The sequence below is a fragment of the Osmerus eperlanus genome, chromosome 19 (assembly GCF_963692335.1).
Source record: "Osmerus eperlanus chromosome 19, fOsmEpe2.1, whole genome shotgun sequence".
Classification (NCBI taxonomy): domain Eukaryota; kingdom Metazoa; phylum Chordata; class Actinopteri; order Osmeriformes; family Osmeridae; genus Osmerus; species Osmerus eperlanus.
Genome location: NC_085036.1, coordinates 8,194,439 through 8,214,489, shown reverse-complemented (window position 1 = coordinate 8,214,489; position 20,051 = coordinate 8,194,439). Strand labels below are relative to the sequence as shown.

Here is a 20,051-nt window from a genome sequence, read left to right as displayed (position 1 = left end):
AACGAAAAGAAAAACAAATGTTACTTCCGTGTTCCCTCGACACATTAGCTGAACACCGCGGAACAGTTGAGAGGGAGGTTGATGGGAGTTCTCGTGGGTGGTTGTGGTGGGGGGGGGCGGGGGGGAGTACCTGCTGGATGTGGGCGTTGTTGGGGCCGTTGATGAACTCCTCCAGCTCGGCCAGGCGGTTGGTCTTGGCCAGGGCGAAGATGAGCTCCGTCTCGACGTAGGACTCCCGCGCCTTCTTACGAGCCATCTGGAGGAACTTCACCAGGTCCTCCCAGTTACCTGAGACACACACCCGCCAGAGCACCCGTCAGCCACAGAGGTTGAGATGTGAGGTGTCAGAGAACATTTAGATTCAAATCAAATCTTATTTGCGTAGCCCTTTATCTGAGCAATGTCACAGAGGGCTTCACATACGCCTACAGAACTAAATCAAAACCAACCTAAACCCTCAAGGAAGACAAGGAAAAACTCCAAATCAACAATCTACTTCTGCTCTGATCCTCACCGCTCTGGTCGGCGGCCTGCACCACCTCCATGTAGGCGGAGGGGTCGTCAGCCTTGATGTAGGAGTCGATGGCCTCCTTCACCAGGCCCTTCTGCAGCTGGGCCTTGGCCAGCTGGCTCCACACCGCCGGCTCGTTGCAGCGCTCCGCAAACTCGTAGGCGCGGTCCAGGTTACCGATGTGCTCGATCAGCACCTGGGAAAACACAAAGGCAGAGAGAAAAAAAAAAAAAAAAGAGGTCAGCGCTGGAGAAAACGGACAATACGCACATGGTATAGGGGTATACATGACTGCGTGTGTGTGTGTGTTTGCTGACCTGCACGGCCGAGGTGTTGACATCGAACTTCTTGAAGATGGCGAAGGCCTCCTCGAAGAGCTCGTTGCTGATGGCGATGTTGGCGATGTCGGGGGCGTCGTAGTTGTCCAGGCGGTTGATGTACTCCATCACGCGCGTGCGGTCCGCCTTGATGGCCGTCAGGATCAGCAGGTTCTGCAGATTTCTGTGGGAGGCGGAAACCAAAGCATGTTGACAAAACATCTCTTCTCTTATGGGCTGAGAGAGAGAGAGAGAGAGAGAGAGAGAGAGAGAGAGAGAGAGACCTTTAACTTGAACCAGTTTTTTAACCATGAACCCCCTAAGCGGGTGAAGCCCCGGTTCACCTGTGTTCGCTGAAGACCGAGTTGTCGAGGACGATCTTCTCCAGCAGCTCGATGAGCTCGTTGGGGAGGTCAGCGGTCATGAAGGCCTTGACTGTGACCGACACCTCCTCCGGGTCCTGGGTCTCAGAGAGAGCCGTCTGGACCACCTGAGAACGAGAGGACAGCAGTGGTTGGGGACATGGAGCAACTTCTGGCCTTCTCTCTCATACTCTCTCTCCATACATGTTCTTGAGCCCCCGTGCTTCTCTGGGATGGGCCGGCTATGTTTCAGTTCAGTGAAGCAGTAAGAAAAAAAAAAAAACGATTTTGAACTGTATTTCTTGTGTAAGGGGCTGGTGTGGGAGCCCACCTGGTCGATGAGGGGCCGTCTGAAGGGGTTGCTCTCCAGGAGCACGCTGGCCCACAGCTCGGGGTCCCTGCGGCGCACCAGGTAGCGAGACAGACTCTTGAAGAGGGAGTTCTCGTTACAGACCTGAAACGCAGAGCAGAGCGGCGTCACGCATCAAACATGTGGCCCGCAGAGTCGACGGGGCAACGCGTCGACCGCACGAGGAAAGAAAAGAAGTGAGTCGTCGAGTGACGGGGGGCGAAGACTCACGTTGATGAGCTCCTGGTCACACTGGCCCCGCTCGTAGGCCACGCAGGCCAGGTGGGGGTCTCTCTTCTCGCAGTACTTGCCCACCACGCGGCTGTCGTAGAAGGGGTTCTCGCGCAGGAAGCGCTCGGGGTTGTTGTTGCTGTCGATGTAGATCTTGGCCAGGGCGTTGTGGGTGGCCGGCTCCTCGCAGCCCTCGTGGATGCGGGCCTCCAGCCAGGGCAGCAGCAGCTTCAGTCTGACAGAGGAGGAGGAGGAGGAGGATGGATGGAGAGAGAGGCCACGTGAGGGTCCATAGCAGATCATCACACGCCACACACGCTCTCCTCAGGAGAGATGACATTTCTGGATGTGGTGGAGCAGCGTGTGGGGGGGGGGGGGGGGGGCGTGCGCGCGTACCTGTTTCTCTTCTCCACCTCGGCCACCAGCTCGTCTGTGGAGAACTGGCCCCTCACCACGAGGATCAGGCTCTTGATGACGTCCTCGGAGCAGTCCACGTCCAGGAGACCTCCGATCACCACCGGCAGACGGCTGGGGTTCACCTAACACACACACACGGGCTTATCTCCTGCTCACACTTTGCGCCCCTTCACTCTCCCAGGTAATGCTTCCTGCAGGTGTGTGTGTGTGTGTGTGTGTAGGACTTACTTTCTGCACGTAGATCTCAATGTATTTCTGCAGGTTGTTGCGGTACAGGTAGAGGACCAGGTCGTGGACGAAGTCGAAGCGGTCGCAGACGATGATGAGGGGCAGCTGGTCGGTCAGCTTGGCCTCCTGTCCATCACAGAGCAGGGGGAGGAGCCACAGTCAGCCACCACAGCACTAGCACAGCGGGCCTCAACACAGCTCACCAAGGATCACAGCCAAACCTGCTATGGTCTGTGGGCCAATCACTAGCCTTCTGAAAGATTTTTTTGTGTGCCTATTTTGCACCAACGAGAACAAATTATTGGGCGCGTTTGGGGGTGCCAGAGGTTTGACTGTAATCTTGTTGGCCCATCCGTAAATGTACAACGACAAAAAGAAACGTCAGAATCACTGAAAATGAAATTGGGATATCATTTTCCAGTTGCATCAGTCCTGCTCAAGTGATTCCAAATGACAATATCAAGGAAAACAACAAGAACAAAAACATAAACGGTTTCTCGACTACAACAAATGGAAGGCGTCACATCTGAACAGGTTAGAGGATGGTTGAGCACTGCGAAAACAGTTTGTTTACTACAGTGGACAAAGAGAGAGAAAATAAGAAATAAAGAGAGAAACCACAATAAAACCCCATTCTGAGTCTTGAAGCCGAGTGCAGCCGGCCCCTCGCTCACACACGCGTACAGATGGCTCCCCCTGCAGGCTCTACTGAGGTACTGCCCGACCGCACTGGAGGGACACCCACTGGGGGCTCTCCCCCCAGCCAGGCCCTGCTGCTGCTGCCCTCTGGGTGGGCTAGGACCCACCGCTGCCACTGGGAGACTGCCACCAACACTCCTACAGGATCAACACTCTGGGATTGTGCACCTGGACTCCAGGCCCTGGCCTCACGGCGGCTGCTACAGGGAGGAGGGCATGCCGGGAGCCCTGGGAGCAAGTCCTGGCGTTGGGCTACAATCTGGGGCCAATCTGCCCTGTGACAGGAACTCTCCAGCCAATAGCCATGGTTGAGTCAAGATGTGCTATTAGTAGCCAAAACCTTGCCCGACTGTGCTAAGGAATACAAATGGCACGAGGATGCTGCTAACAGGTTTGGTGCACCCGGCAGGTGTATTGTATGGGGGGGGGGGGGGGGGGCGGTACCATTACAGGCCCTGCTCATACAAATCCCAGGGTTAATCCTGTATCTATGGGGGGTGGGAGGAAAGAAAAGAGGGTGGGGGGTCCTGTACTTGGGGATGATAAATTACCTGATACATGTCCTGCCATTCCAAAGACAACAGGGAAAAGCACAAAAGATATAGAATAACTGCCACCGGGAACACATCTCTCCAATGAAGGCAAACGACAGCAAGTTGGGAATGCTTAAAGGGACAGCGTTACTCATTCAAGAACTTTTACAATGCGGTTTCAATTCAATTTTTTTCTCAAATCATGTAGGTTAATAGTTCTATAATGGAACATGCACTCTTAAAAGGGACTGTAACAGGAAAACTGAATTAACCAAAAGTGGTTCAAACGGACCTTGCTGTTCCAGGTTCAACAAATCGTAATCACGATGCATCGCAAAGAAAATTAAACGGGTACATTTCAGACCGATAGAGAAGTGAAGAAAAGAGGAAATATCGAAAGAGGAAATAATATATATAGCAGGTGTGTTGACATTCCTCGACGTGCCTGATGTGCGGCCTGCCTACCTTGAGGAAGTTCTTGACGCGCTCGGGGTCGTAGCAGTTGCTCTCGCGGCAGATCCTCTCCACCTCCTTGATCTGGCCCGTCTTGCAGGCCGCCTGGATGTACTTGAAGTGGACCTCCGGGTCCTGGCTGAAGTTCACGATGGAGCCCAGGAAGTAGAACAGACCTGGAGCGCACACACAGGGACATGTGGTCAGACACACACACACACACACACACACCTTTCACTGAGCCTCCAGTCAGGGCAATCTATAACAAAGACAAGTAATTGACCTCACTGTCTCACGATCCAGTAAGTGATGTCCGCTTTATTTAGAATGGCAACATCAGCGTCCCATGTGTCGATATAATAACACACCCATGTATGTTGTGCTACACTGGAATGAATCGCATAGGTGATCTGAGCTGACTGCAGTTCTGTCTCTCCTGCTATTGGCTGACGGGGCTGTGGCCGTGGTAACCCTCCACACGAGAGCCCGTGAGCGTCCTTCCCCGCAGGATGCTCTCCACAGCCTGCATCGATCGCCCCGCCTCTGGCCTACTTAGCTAATTGCAGCTTGATGACTTCTGGCCAGTACAGGGACACACAGAAAGGGCACTAATGAGTCGGAATGATTGGTTGAGTTCAGCTTGTCGGAGCGTGGCACCTCCACGGGTCATGGTTAGAGGGAGAGAGAGAGATGGGGGGGGGGGGGGGGGGTGCACCAATAGAACAGGGGGGCTGCCAGGCTGCTCTGTGACCTAGACGAGAGAGTGTGCGTGTCTGGTGTGTGTGTGTGTGCGCGTCATCCGAGGACAGCTGATCGCCAGGCCTCACCCTCGAAGCTCTTGAAGGACTCGAAGAGTTCGGTGAGGGACTGCGTGGAGAGCTGCTCGTGGTACTTGGACGCCACCTGGACGCAGATCTGCAGGTTCTGCCGGATGTTGGCCGACAGCATGGCCCTCAGGCACTCCAGGGAGTCCTCCACTGACAGGGAGCCAAAGTAGTTCACCAGCCACTGGAGGTGGGAGAGGAAGAGAGAGAAGACAAGAGAAAAAGGGAGAAAAGGGGGGAAAAAGAGAAACAACAGACGGTGTTTGGAGAAGGTTCCAGAGTGGCCTAGAAGAACAGTTGAGTGTGTGCGTGTGTATGTGTGTGTAGGAGCCCCAGTACCTCTGGGTTGAGCAGGTGTGTGTGCACCACGGCGCGCTTGATGTCGTACAGGTCGGTGTAGTGCTCCAGCGCCCTCTGCAGGAGGCCGGCCTTCTCGCACAGCTGGGCGATGTGGGCGCGGTCGTAGTTGGTGAACATCTGGTTGCCCAGGATGGCATCAGCGACCTGGGGACGGGGCGGAGGAACGGGATTGTCAATCGGGTCGGGTTCGAGACCAAAACGGGTGTGTCGCATGGCCGATTGGGGGGAGAAAAACAGAGAGAGCGAGAAAGAGAGAGAAAGAAAGAGTGAGAAAGAGAAACAGTGAGAGGGAAAGCGAGAGACAGTGCAAGTGTGTGTGTGTGTGTACCTGTGGGGCGTGCATGAGGTTCATCTCTAGCAGGCGTGTCTGCAGGGGGCCCTCGGTTGGCCTGTTGTTCTTCAGGGCGTCCAGCAGGAAGGAGGTGCACTGCTGGATCAGGTTGTACTCCATGAACACATCCACGATCTGAGGAAATCCACACACACACACACACACACCATCAGCTGACCCGCTACAACTCCCCTCAGCACAAATAAAGTGACTTTGACTGAATTGAATCACATCGATTCCCCCTCCAGAGAGCCGAGTGGGTTGAGGTGTGGGCTGGTTCGATCAGTATCCAGTGACTTTTTGTTTTGTTGCTTGTGGGTTCTATCAGTGACGGTGGGATCCTGTCAGGGGACAGACCTGTGTGATGTCAGGGGCCAGGCCTGCGTGATGTCAGGGGCCAGGCCTGCGTGATGTCAGGGGCCAGGCCTGCGTGATGTCAGGGGCCAGGCCTGTGTGATGTCAGGGGCCAGGCCTGTGTGATGTCAGGGGCCAGGCCTGTGTGATGTCAGGGGCCAGGCCTGTGTGATGTCAGGGGCCCGGCCTGTGTGATGTCAGGGGCCAGACCTGTGTGATGTCAGGGGCCAGACCTGTGTGATGTCAGCCAGAGGCTCCTCATCCTGGACCAGCATCTGGGAGAACTGCAGGCCCTGCTCCGGACTGATGCGCATCACGTTCCTCAGCAGAAAGATCCAGTCTGGGGTGTATCCCACCTGGGAGCAGGCAGAGGAGAACCAGAGAGGGTTCAAGAAAACACCGCTCACATTCACATGCTGTTGTATAGTTTCTTCCATATACCAAACGATCAGAACTGAAGCCACTCACGATTCACAGCAGGGCCCTCATAACACAAAACACACATACTTCCCGCCCAGCCTCCCATTGGTGGCGTAACAGGAAGGATGTTCTGCAGTCTCACACCGACCCACCTTCTTGGCGTACAGGACGATCTTGGGGAACTGGCCCGTCTCGGCGAAGCACTGGATGACCTTGTTGGGCACGTTGGCCCGGAGGTACACGCTGAGGGCCAGGGTGGGGTCCACTGACTTCACCAGGTCGCCCAGCTCCTCCGAGCACTCCAGCTGAGGACACACAACACAACGCTGGGGGTCAACGTGGCGCACTGGAAAGAACCAACCACTTTGTGTACTTGATAGGCGTGCTAGGAATGGGGAAAATAACACCGGAAATGAATACATTGTCGGATGAAACGGCAGAGGGCCCCTCCAGAGGGGAAGTACCCATATCTCTACTTAGAGGATGGGACATAAACACTGGAAATGCACTCCATAACAGATCGCCTCACAGCTTAGAAAGTCCCAGCCCAGATGCCTGGAGAGATATGTTACACGTACACGCAACCCAGGAAAGACCTCTTCCTGTAGATTAAGCGGGTGTATATGTGTGTGTGTGTGTGTGTGTGTGTGGGGATGTAGAGCCCTCGCTGTGAGCCAATACCTTGTCCTCTTTGAGCCACTTCTCCAGCAGCTGCTTGCGTCCCTGCTGCAGCACGGGCCTGCACAGCTCCAGGGACTCAAACTTGTTGAGCTGGCCCTGGTCCAGCAGGATGCCAAAGTACTGCAGCAGGGGGGACGTCTGGCCCGGCTGGGCCGGAACGCTCTGGAACTTCCGGATGGTGTCGGGGGTACGAAGGATACCCTGGGGGGGGGGGGGGGGAGAACGGACAACATGGGTGGGGTGTGTGTGTGGGGGTGGGGGGGGGGGGGGTTAGCTGTGGACACTGATAAGAAAACTGCACAATGCTAGCTAGCAACAAGAACCACTGGAGATAAATAACAACAAAAAGGTCCATTCCCTCAATAGTCTCTCCCAAGTGGTTAGGAGAGGTTCAGAAGCGGCAACGGTTTTTAAATCGGTTTGTGAAGTACAGCCTTGGCCCTTCTGTGGTTGGGTAAGTTACTGTAAGTCGCTCTGGATAAGGGCGTCTGCTAAATGACTGCATGCAAGTTTGGCGGGGCAGGTCCGGTTTTCGGGGGTGGGTTACCTTGGGTGCGTTGGCCGCTACTTTGGCGGCCTCTGAGTAGTTGCCGCCGGCGAAGAGGGTGTTGAACTTGCGAGCGAACAGCTCCTCCGCTCCGGCCAGGTTGTTGCGGACGGCCATGCGCAGGGCCAGGTCTGGGTTCTGCAGCACGTTGGTGATGTAAGGGATGATGTTCTCCTCCTCCACACACACCGAGAGCACCTGCACGCACGCACGCACGCAGAGAAACACAGCGGGAAATTAAGCTGACAAATGTATAACAAGGGAGCGAGACATCATTTCGAAAAGGGCCCGTGTTAAAATGGATCTGTACATGTCGGTTTCAATAAAACGGGTATTCGGAAAGAAACACTAGCGTCGTTTATAAAAAGGCACGTCACAAGAGCTTAAGGCTCGACAGGGGCCGTGACAGAACTACTCATTGACATCAATTTCAAGGTCAATAAATGGTTGCCGTGTGGTTTACAACAATATATTATTCATAGCATCGATTATTTCCCCTCCCTCCTCTTCCAACTCAATATTGTTTACCAGTCCTGTGTTCGTGAGGGGGAGGGGGGGGGCTGATCTTTCACACTAAAAAGACCATATTCAAACAGCACAGCTAGAGCTGGAGATCGGGTTCCGGCTGGGCCCAGGTCCAGGCCGGGTTCCAGCAGGTAAGCCGATCTCTCCAGCACCCCTCGTAAACAAAGGACACGGCCGAGTGTGGAGGGGAGTCCTCTTTCCTCCGCACCGCTCGCTCCTGTACTTTTCCTCCAACCAGGCGGTAAACAAGGGGGCGGGAATGTTATTGCGAGCAGGGAACGACCAATCAGATGCGAACGACAGCCGAGTGGACGCCGAGGACCCTTTCGTGCGTAAGAGTGTAAGAGCTCTGATTGGCTATTTTGGAGCTGCCTATAGCGTCGTCTCTCGCAGCAACCGGTGATGGCGCACCTTCATTCTCCATACAACCACAGAGAAGGTCACTGGCCTCGCCGTAGAATAGGGGTAGGCAAGTAAAGACGTGGATGGGGGAAAGGAGAGAGAGAGAGAGAGAGAGAGAGAGAGAGAGAGAGAGAGAGAGAGAGAGAGAGAGAGAGAGAGAGAGAGAGAGAGAGAGAGAGAGAGAGAGAGAGGGGAGGTTAAAAATAGAGCTCTTAGCAGAGAAGCAGCTTTTCAGCACAATAGCCGGGAGAAAAAGGGCCATTTTGACGTCAGTGCTGACGAGGAGGGGGACGCGGGGCTGGGTGTCAGCTGGGCTGCAGGGGGCTGGTCCCAAACACTGGCCCTCTGACATGCCCAGAGGGGTTAGAAAAAACGGCAAAGGCATTGGCCACCGTGAGGTGATTAAAAAGACACGGCTGCGCCGACGGCACATCTGTATGAACAGTCAAATGTGGCCTAACGTTCGGATGGCAGTAGCAATTAATGAAATTAATCTTGCTGTGTTGCGGGGGAGGGGAGGGGGGGGGAACAAGCCTGCCAGCGCTGTTCCAAACAGCGGACAGATAAGCGGCAATGTCGACTGTCCCAGAATCACACGGTAGTAAAACTGCAGCGCTGACGTCACAGGGCACAGCGAGGCGGATGATGGGGAGGGGGTGTGAATGGCTCTAATTGGTCCAGAGAGCCTGCCCCTCAGCCAGTCAGCAGTGAGAGGGATTGAGGGCGCCAGGCAGCGCCTCCCTACATCACGTGCTAGTTTTCTTTTCTTTTTTTTCCACCCCCCTCCTCTGTGGTTTCTGTGGGACGAGCTTCCATGCTGTATCTCTTTAACAGGGATTTTCTCCTGGGAGCAAGGTTAGGCTGGGCCTGGCTGGCTGGCCACACAGTGCTGACGCAGCATCCTAAACCAAGGCTCTGGCCTCCTCTCCAGCACACACAGGAGACATGAACCCAGCCTCCAGGCCCGCTGCTTTGGCCACCAGATCTCCTCTGAGCAGCCTCACTGATGGAAGACAACACACCCTTCTGCTGGGCTTTCACCTGTCCAGTACCAGACCAGGCCCGTCAACCACTCCAATTACTGATGAAAAGCAATAAATAAATAAAAAACAGTGATTAAGCCTCAGTTTGGACTGCGAGCTCTCCTACCAAATCCCGTTAAGAGCCGCTTGCTAAATCTGCCGGCAGAAGGGGGAAAAGAAATAGCGCCCGTTCGGTTTCCAGGTGGCAGGGGCGAAGGATTACGGCGCCGTGTTTCCACTGCCCGTCACTCAGCCGGCGTGTAGAGACCCAGGCCGGGCCCGCAGACCACAGGGGGGCCCGGCCTGGGTCTGGCGGTGTTGGAATGGAGACCCAGTCAGGCCTCGGCAGCCCGCGAGGACGGCGGGCCAGACAGCGCCCCGAGGATCAGCTTTCCAATCATCCACTCAATTATTCATCTGCGGGCCCCGTTATTCATCAGCTGGCTGGATCCAGTTATCCAGCCCATAATACCGCCCCGCTCCGCTGTCAGGAGCGGGTGCCCTCTCACCTGTGGAACGCGACACCCAGGGGTTATTTATAACGCCTCCTCGCTAGCAGGGACCTGGCTCGCTGATGACAGATGGGGATTGGTCCGTTTTGCGACACAGACTTATTCCCAGTTCCTGTTTATCTCCGAGGGGCTTACCCTTGATGCTATGATTGAAGCTGAAAGTGAGGTCTGGGGCTGTGATTGCGTCCTGGGGGTTAGGTATGGGGGTGGGGGTACTGGATGAGAGGCCGCCAGGGCAACAAGCCGGCGGGGGGAGGGGGAGGAGGAGATGTACTCCTCCCCCTGCCCCCTCTCCTCCGGTTTCCCCAGAGAGACTGCATTAAGGCTGGGACACTGAGCCGTATTGAACCAGCCGGCCGCTGTCGAAGCAGCTGTAGCCGGGCCGGGTTACAGTACAGCCCCACTGACACAACACTATGGTTTCAGCTCCCTGTGTAACGCCATGTACCACCATGCATTATGCAGAGCCACGGGGGTTGGACGGCGCGAGGAAAAAGAACCGCGATGTCGGATCCACCTCCCGGGTCCCTTGTCGGGGGCTTGTGAGGGGGGGGGGGGCTCGTACCTGTCCTTTGCGGTTGACCCCGATGATGCCGGCGGTGGCCTCGTGGGGCGCCGTGACGAAGATGGTCTCGCCGCTGATGCGGTTCATGTAGATGCAGGTGCCCGTCTCCAGGTCGTACAGGTGGATGTAGCCGTACTTGGTGATGAGGAACACCACGTCCTGCTTGGAGCTGATCTGAGGGGAGGAGGAGGAGGGGGGGAGAGGGAGAGGAGCCGTCAGGAGGCAACTGGGTCAACGGGAACCTTCCGCGCTGAGCCGCGGAGCATGTCCACTTCGCTGTGCGAGAGGTAATGACCCTACTGCTCCCCTCCCCCCCCCCCCCATGCTCTCCCCCCATGATCTAGCTAGCTACGAGGTCACACTGTCCTTGGCCGATGCATGCCTGCCATTCAATCAGCCTAGCCCATAATAATGATAAGTAGTATAATATTATGAATCATAATACCAACCTGCATGGCCACAGGGAAGTCGTTCTGAGCCTCCGGGGGGAAGAACACGTCCACTGCTTTCTTTGGAAAAGGCTGGTTCCCTGTCGGCGGCGTGCCCACCTCGATGATGTGCAGCTGGAGGGGAGAGGGGCAGCGGTTACAGTGGGCACGGGGGGGGGGAGGGGGTTGGGATGAAACGACCTCCTAACCCCCCTCCCCTGTGTGCCCTGCCTCACCTTCCCGCCCGCCTGGCCCCGCACGGCGAAGCAGAAGAGCGTCGACTCCTCGGCGTTGCCCTCCATCTTGAACTGGGCGAAGCCGGCGGCGTGGCCCTCGATGGGCTGCGACACCTTCCTGTCCACCGAGTACAGCTGCATGGCCCCCACCACGCGGTTTTGCTGCCGGGTTCAACGCCACGTTCATTGATTAGACAAGGATAACATTTTATTATTAAAAAAAAAGAAAAAAAGAAAGATAAAGATAAATTCCCTTACATTTACATTTAGTCATTTAGCAGACACTCTTATCCAGAGCGACTTACAGTAAGTACAGGGACATTCCCCCTGAGGCAAGTAGGGTGAAGTGCCTTGCCCAAGGACACAACGTCGTTGGCACAGCCGGGAATCGAACTGGCAACCTTCAGATTGCTAGCCCGATTCCCTAACCGCTCAGCCACCTGACTCTCTTATTAGACAGTGATAACATTCGATTAGACAGAAGAAGAAAAAAGAAGATAAATTCCCTACTTAGGCTTGACGCATAACTGTGTGTGTGTGTGTGTGCGCGTCAGTAACCTGGGCCGAGATGCCGATGAGAAGCAGCCACTTCTGCTTGGCGTCCGTGCGGTAGTTGATGATCTGGCAGCCCGCCAGGCTGGAGTGGCGGTCGAACACCTTGACGGGCTGCGAGTCGCCCTCCATGCTCCAGTGGTACACGGCGTTGTCGGTCACCAGGGCCACGGTGTTCAGGGAGATCCACTTCCAGAAGGTGACGTCGTCCGTCATGGTGTGGGCCTTCATCTTGCTCTTCATCTCGATGTTGAAGATCTGGAGGGTTTTGGCGGCTGCGGACGGAAACGGGAGGGCCGGCGTTGGGGGGGGGGGAGAACTTGTTATGGCCACGTCGTGACAGGGAACACACACACACTCACTCACTCACACACTCACTCCCCATAAACACAGTGGCAAGGACGGAGGGAGCGGCAGTGGGCTAAATACCAAATTCCACTTGAATAACCGAGTCAAGTCCGAAATGTTGGTAGTCATGGCTCGCGGAGCATCAGGCAAGGAGGCCATGACCGACTGAACAGCTGCCGTAGACTTACAGTAGCAAAGGAAGGGGAAGCAAATCATCACATGATACAACCACCACAGTCGAACACATCGGCATCCAGTTAAACATACAGAAGGGAGGGACAGGATTTATACTAGTGGGAACAGCAACAGGAGGGGAGAAAGGCCTGTGTCACATCGTGTGGAAATCCCTCGGCCAATGTTGTCCAAACGGTGATTACTGTCGGGGATGTTATGTGTCTTGTTATTATGTTAATGTGTCAACGACTGAATAGGGTTAGAAAAAGGTTCACTCACCTGAGTTGTTTTGGTTTTGGTTATTAGTTGTTGTTTTTTTTGCATATGACATGATTAAGTCGGTGAGCTGAAGCCTGTATTAAGAAGCAGTGTGTTCCCTGCTCGCTAACCATAGTGAAAGCAAGTGAGATATAAGAGCGCAGTGCATTTCCAGAAACCTGCTGAAATCATGTGACCGTGTCATCATACGTTTCCAGACCAACACACCAAGACAAGGGTTGCAGTGCACCAATTAAAATGTCTGCAGCCAGATGTGAAGTGTAAAGTGAGTTTTGATTGGGCTAGATCAGGCAATTTAACGTGAATGATCACCGCCACGCAGTGTGGGCTTACTCTGTGCCCAGCCCCCTCAGGGAGGCGGGGGGGGCGGGGGGGGGGGGGGGGGTGGGCAAGGGGTAGACTGAGCAGGTTGGGAGAGGAAGAGGTGGGGGACGGGTGGGGGTTGATAGTGACTGAATGCAGATTGAAGAGGAAGAGGTGGGTACTAGATCAGGACCCCTCGGTTTCCCAGGACACAGTTTACCACCGTGGACTTGTTACTTAAAAAAAAAGAAAAAAAAAAGAAGGGAGATTTGGCCCCATTTGTTTTTTCAATGGGAAAACTGAATACTTCGACTGGTTGATAAAAGTGGTCGGGGGAAAGCACAGGGCCACAGTGAAAGGACAGTTGAGGAGGTCAAGCGCCACCACAGAAGCAGGGTCTGCATGGATATCCCAGGAATTTGAAGAAAAACCCCAAGCTATTTTAGACCTGCTAGCTGTTTACTCAAACTATTTAGACCTGAAAATCATATTAGGTTCGATGGCAAGGGACCAGAGGGTTTTTTTTTGCACCCACATAAATTGGATCTACTCTTCTAAACCAATCACACTGCCTTTTGCCTTTAACTACCAATCAATTCATGCCTAATCTGATTCCCTGTCCCTAACAGGCCCAGTGGGAACTCTTCAAAGGCCTCTTTCATAATCTTTCTGCTCTGGTAGTACTTCCACTCAACACTCCCCCCGCCCACACCCACACACCCACACACCCACACACCCACACACCCACACACACACACACACACACACACACACACACACACACACACACACACACACACACCTCCTGCTCCTCCTCATCATAATCATCATCTGGGAGAGGAGGTCTCGACGGACACTTCAGGAATCAGATCAATACCAGCCGGGCTCCCAACACAACACTCTCCTGGCACCCAGTCAAACCTCCCTGTTCCTGACACAGTCTGGTAGCACCCTGGCCTGGCCAGCCTTCAGCCCTTCAGCTAGCGGCTGTCAGAACGACGAGGACTTGAGGAGCTTTGCTGACTCTTACTATTTAAGACGAGGTATCAAATGGACATAAGGAGGAACCTATCTGGAACTTTGGGCATGAACAAGTACATGTGTAGAAACACAGGAACTGGTTGTGGGAATCCGCATGGCAAGCAAAGTAATTCGGAACCTAATTAAACTGAAATCATAATTTTACCCCCGATATATTCTCTCCCCTCAAAAAAAGGGTACTAAATCATGTATACATCTAAGAAACAAAATTGATGTAATGCAAACATTCAAGCTATAAAGTTGTGAAAGTCAAATCCTGTTTAGGTGGTCTAATTAATATAATCTCATATTCTAATAGTACCTGAACGACAAAGTATATATAGATGTGTGTGTGTGTGGGGAAGGTGATTAGAGTCCAGTTATATGAAGATTAAACACAGTTATGAACTAATCAAATGATGAAGAAAGAACTGATTGAGTGAATGATGCTGGGTGAGATTGGGGGGGAGGGGGGGGGGGGGGGGGGGGGGTCTAACAAGGCTTGTGAATGCACAGCTAAACTAAAACTGGGTCAGGTCATAAGTCAGGCTATTTGCCCCTTTTTGGTCCAGATTTGAAAACAGGATTTGAACTTCCACAACTGAGTGTACTGAAATTTGAACTCACCGTCTGCATACACATAAGAAAGCGGTAAAGAAAAAAAAGAACGTACAGAACAGAGAAACAAAAACAAAAAACAGACAAAGCAATTATGGCTGCTGGACAACAGTATCACATTACACTACTGCTGGTCATAGATCATTCAATTCAAACTACTTTACGAAAGAAAACAAAAACAGCTGGACGTAAAAAAATGCAATTCAACACATAATGGACAAATGTCGCTACATTACACACACACACACACACCAAACTCAACCATGAGGACCCCAAAAGGGGCTAAACTAAGCATTTAACAGACACAATAATGAATGTAATTTTTGTTTGTTGGTTTCTGACGATCCACTTGGCGAGTGTGCGCGGCGTTGTCGTACCTTTAAGAGCGATGACCTTGCTGGCGGGGTTCATGATGGCGCTGTCGGCGGAGATGGGCCTGCGGATGGGCGTGTTGGGGTCGGCCATGTCGATGATCACCACCTGCGCCTGCTCGCCCACCTTCTCCCGGATGCAGATGAACTTGTCCGACTCCATCGTCAGGGTGCTGAACCCGATGTTGGCCGGGTTGATCCCCAAGTTCTGGAGCTGAACACGGGGGAGGGAGGGGGGGGGGGGAGGGAGAGAACGTGAGCTCAGGGCAGGCAGTATGAGACGGGGGGGGGGGGGGGGGGGGGGAAGGCGCCGGAACGTTCACCATGTTGAGGTTCACCTGTACCAGAACAACCACACAGTGTGGAAGGGGTCATCTCAGGCAGCTAGCACTGGGAAATCAACCACGTTCCCATTTAAATTTCCCCGTCAATTAGTGCAACATAAACTCAGACACTGGAAGGGACCTTATTCTCAGCCTCCAAGGTAAACTGGAAAAAAACAATTCAACAGCAAGGCATAAATAATCTCGAGGTCCCTGGTGAAAGCAGAGCCACGGCTCCATGATTTATGAGTACAGGAGCTGGCGGTGAAGGCGAAGCCATTTACAGTGTTGTAGCTGATTTCATGAGCTTGCAGCAGACGCCACGGCTGAACAACAAGCATGATGTCATGATGCTCAGCTGCTGGGGGGGGGGGGTCTGGCTGGTGATGTCACCGAGGCTGACACGGAGTGGTACCCCGCATGGAGCGAGGCCCTGGCAGGCCTCCTCGGATGGGGGAGGTCAGTCTGGCCCGGCTTCTTTTCTGGCTTCAGTACTGAGCACCGAAACATACTGGCTTGCTAACAATCTGAGTTGAGTCACTTGATTTTCTTTTCGCTGCCATCGAGTGCCGGTATCTCATCCATGTGAGATGACGGTACATAGCTACAAACCACAGGTCTCCACACCTGAAATGCTGACAGACATTAAGGTGATCATCCATGTCAGATTTCTGCCTAACTAGTTTAACCCTCGTGCTGCCTTCGGGTCACATGACCCAAAGGTTCATAACGAACCATCGTTGTGTTTACCCAATTTTACCCAATACAAAAACTAATTAAAATAATTTTCTTTTAACCTTTGCAATGTGGGGGGTCTGAGACAGCCTAGCTGTTAAAAGAAAATGCTTCACTTTGTCTTTGTATGCGGTAAATCTGTCGCAATACGACGGTGGGTCACAATGACTGATGGGTCAGAATGACCCGAAGATAACACAAGGGTTAATGAACAGTTTCCTTGATTCACCCGAGTGTTCAGTGCTTTCGTTTTCTGCCATGCTGCTGAACTAGTAGTGGATAGTAACAACACGCTCCTAGAGCACATGGGGAGCACACTAGGCGCTAGCCAGCATGAAAACACAGGCCTGGGAGGTGAATCAGCACCGGCTCACCAGCTGCCTCACAGCCACCACTCCATGGCCAGCCACTCTCTCTCTATCTCTGGCAGAGCCAGACCCCTACGTGGGGGCACGGGGCCTGAGGAAAGCATGGCGTCGCTCTGTTCCGTGTCCATCCGTGACAGAGCAGGGGTCACGGCAACATTTGGTCTCCCTTCCGTTTCTGAGGAGAGGAACGCGTCTCGGCTAGCTCATCCGCTAGGTAGGACTCCCTCTCTTTTTTATCTCCTTTTCCCCCACCCTCTACGTGCGAGTGTGTGAGTGTGTGTGGGTGTGTGTGTCAGACCGAGGCCCCAGGGCTGCCAGATGTACCTACATCTGAGGCTCCGGGGAGAAGGAAAGCAGCCAAGATGACGCCCAAGCTTCAACTGTTATCGTGCATCACGTAGCCAGCACTGACAGGAGGCTGGTGGAGGGTTCACAAAGAGGTTGAGGCCCAGGCAGAGTCCCAGAGTTTCCTAGCGAGGTAGCTGCTAGCTAGCTAAATCCCCGCTGTCTCCCTATAGCCTGACAGAGGGCAGAGGTCGGGGAAAGGGTGGAAGCACTTAGTGTTTCACTGTTAGCTGCTCCAGGGCACATATCGGCTACACTATCACTGAAACAAATCACCCCCCACGGTTCACTGGAATGACTCACATATAAGGGGGCGATCTTAAGGTAATTAAATACATCTGAAGAATCCTCTACACAATTATCTATGGGATGAAAACAACAACATGGGCCTCTAGAATGGATGGTGTTGAACAAAATCAGACTTTTAACCTGGCTCTGACTGACAGGCCTCAGGTCTGTAGCTGAGAGAGACCACAGCATGTCCTACATAGCTGCTGGTCTCCCCCTGGTTCTGACTGAATGAGGCCTCAGGTCTGTAGCTGAGAGAGACCACAGCATGTCCTACATAGCTGCTGGTCTCCCCCTGGTTCTGACTGAATGAGGCCTCAGGTCTGTAGCTGAGAGAGACCACAGCATGTCCTACATAGCTGCTGGTCTCCCCCTGGTTCTGACTAAATGAGGCCTCAGGTCTGTAGCTGAGAGAGACCACAGCATGTCCTACATAGCTGCTGGTCTCCCCCTGGTTCTGACTGAATGAGGCCTCAGGTCTGTAGCTGAGAGAGACCACAGCATGTCCTACATAGCTGCTGGTCTCCCCCTGGTTCTGACTGAATGAGGCCTCAGGTCTGTAGCTGAGAGAGACCACAGCATGTCCTACATAGCAGCTTGTCTCCCCCAGTCTGGACTCTCCGTTATCAATGAGGTGCGACTCTGGCCGACAGCTTATCACCGCAAACCACGGTTCTTGGAAGGCCCCAACGAAACCAGAAGCATCTTTTATCAATGGGAGGACACACCCTCCCCCACCCACATTCTTTCACTGGTGTGAAGCCTGGCTTCCGTTCAATGACATAGCCAGCGACACAAGTCCCATTGGGAAAGACATTGTGCAATATTCTTTATCTCCTCCTTTAGTCAAGAGCTCGGCCGTATCGTCACAGAAAATCCAGACATTTTCGTATAACTTATTACTCATTGGCTGCCAGGAGAAGCAGGTTTTTCTGTGATTGGCTGGTAGAGGGCAGTTTGTGTGGGAGTGCACTGAAAAAGGTGAACTCGATTCCAACAGTAGACATTGTAAAGCTGCAGCTTTAGCCTCGAGCCAATATGATTCATCCCTTACTAAAGCGAGCCATATTTAAAAAGGCACTCCCAGACAACAAAAGCCACCACTTCCCTAGAGATAACCTCGGCCCAATGGAGAACCCGTATCATGACTCTTTCAGTGACACGATACGCATGTGGTTACATAACTCCAAGCATCTGTCCTTCGCTCGGCAAACATTGTGAGAAGCCACACATTCTAAACTAAACCCACATGCTAGTGAAGGAAGGAAAACATTGTGCCGACATCGTTTTTAGAAACGGTTTTGTTACATAATCCCTTGGAAATGGCTGATCTTTCTAGTGCCACTCAGTGAATCAGTGCCTGGGAATCAGGATTCGTATGCCGCGGTAATCCCGGTGGCTGGATATCCTTCATTGGAGAGGCTATAGGCCACAGTTATCCTCACTGCATCGCTGTCTGAACAATGGTCTAGACAGATTTACTTGCTCTCCCTCTCCAACCTCCATCTGCTGGCTGTGTTCTGGGGGGCGGGACACCCTTTATGCACTCTGAAAACCCTCATAAAAATAAAATAAAAACACTGCAACATCTGAACAATGAATGGGCTAAAATTATTCTCTTCAGACTGACAGATGTTGCACGGTGCCAGACCGAACTTTCAGGAAGTCTTGTCGACTCAATTTCCATGGAAGCTAGCACAAGCCAACATGGCTGTGCCATCAACAGGCCGGTTGTCGAAGTGAAACTAGGTCAAAAACCAGTTAGCCAGTCGGTACAACCTGGAAACTCATTTATTAAGTCATGAGGCAGAGGAGCTGTCTTCACTTGAATGGGGTCGCTTTACCTGTTGGCTAAGAGTGGCAAACATGCTGGCTCCAGGCCTTTGATTCCAGACTCTGCCGAATCACTGCATTAAATATGACGAGTCGACCAGCCCAGCAGGGGAGGGCACGAGAGAGAAAAGCTCTTTACAGGAGAGAGGCGGAGTGAGGGGGAGAGAGAAGAGAGAAGCGGGAGAGAGAGATGTGAGGGAGAATCACGGCTGCCGCAGCGTGACATGCATATTTATCCGGGCAGTGTCCCCGAATGAGTTCACCATCTCAGCAGCACAACATGAGGAGAAAAAGAGCCCCGGGTTGGAAGCGGGAGGAGGAGAGCAGCGTGTGACAGGAGATGAGCAGCCAGATCGCGGCCACCCCACCCTGTGAGGAGTGATGATAGCCAGTGCAGACGGCTCTTGTTGTGGGAAAGCAGACCGCCACAAGGGCAGGGTGAGTCACGACCAGCCCAGCAAACACCTTCCACCACCACCACCCTCCCCCTCCCCACTGGATCTCTGATGACGCCACGACACTAAACTGCAAAGCACTTTCCCACACAGCTCCCTTGGGTTACGCAAGACACTGCAAAAAGGAAGCGTGGACTGACGGGGGCGTGCTCTCAAGCGGCACACCGCTCCAGCCAGGGGGGGGGGGGGCAGGGGTGACCTCAGCGCTCGGCCGTACGGTGAGGCCGGTGGGGGCTACTACGGCGCCGGATCAGAGAGGAGCGCCACAGCTGCTCTGGCAGCACTGTGGAGTCATGTGTTTGGTCGGGCTAAGAGATATGAATCCGCTGCTGTCCGTGCACTGGGCGTTCAAGAAAAAGGCCAGACCTTTTGTTTCCTCCTCTCCCACCTCTGCTACAGGGAGAGCTGCATGACACAGGACATACCAGGAACCAGTGACGGAGCGGGGGCGGGGGGGGTCGTCCCAGTCAGAGCTCTGGGCATTGGAGCTGAGCCGGAACATTCTAGCCGACATGTGACAGCTCTCAGGCAGGCTGGTGGGTTCCTAGTGTGTTCGTACTGGACCAGGAACAGTCGGCCTATCTCTCTCTCTCTCAACCCCTTGGGAGCCCCCACGATCTGCTGATGGGACCCGTTTTCTCTTCCTTCGGAGGAAGAGGGCACCCAGCTCAGCACAAACAGGTCCTGCGTCCTGCGCAGGGCCAGTTCAAGGAAGGCCAGGAGAGGATGTGT

At 53.6% G+C, this 20,051-nt stretch overlaps 1 protein-coding gene across 2 annotated transcripts in view; it reads right to left on the bottom strand.

Moving 5' to 3' along the window:
- cltca (clathrin, heavy chain a (Hc)) overlaps positions 1-20,051 on the bottom strand; it is a 30,483-nt gene that overhangs the window by 5,692 nt on the left and 4,740 nt on the right. For both annotated transcript variants that reach the window (XM_062485213.1, XM_062485214.1), the window contains exons 2-22: positions 14,979-15,186; positions 11,866-12,134; positions 11,308-11,469; positions 11,093-11,206; positions 10,644-10,817; positions 7,618-7,815; positions 7,071-7,271; positions 6,542-6,694; positions 6,203-6,325; positions 5,613-5,750; positions 5,264-5,428; positions 4,928-5,108; positions 4,113-4,276; positions 2,416-2,541; positions 2,167-2,309; positions 1,771-2,005; positions 1,522-1,644; positions 1,173-1,318; positions 829-1,012; positions 515-707; positions 131-288 (exon numbers count right to left, since the gene is read on the bottom strand). In XM_062485213.1, the coding sequence (XP_062341197.1) occupies positions 131-288; positions 515-707; positions 829-1,012; positions 1,173-1,318; positions 1,522-1,644; positions 1,771-2,005; positions 2,167-2,309; positions 2,416-2,541; positions 4,113-4,276; positions 4,928-5,108; positions 5,264-5,428; positions 5,613-5,750; positions 6,203-6,325; positions 6,542-6,694; positions 7,071-7,271; positions 7,618-7,815; positions 10,644-10,817; positions 11,093-11,206; positions 11,308-11,469; positions 11,866-12,134; positions 14,979-15,186 (3,558 nt within the window). The remainder of the gene's footprint in view (positions 1-130; positions 289-514; positions 708-828; positions 1,013-1,172; positions 1,319-1,521; positions 1,645-1,770; positions 2,006-2,166; positions 2,310-2,415; positions 2,542-4,112; positions 4,277-4,927; positions 5,109-5,263; positions 5,429-5,612; positions 5,751-6,202; positions 6,326-6,541; positions 6,695-7,070; positions 7,272-7,617; positions 7,816-10,643; positions 10,818-11,092; positions 11,207-11,307; positions 11,470-11,865; positions 12,135-14,978; positions 15,187-20,051) is intronic.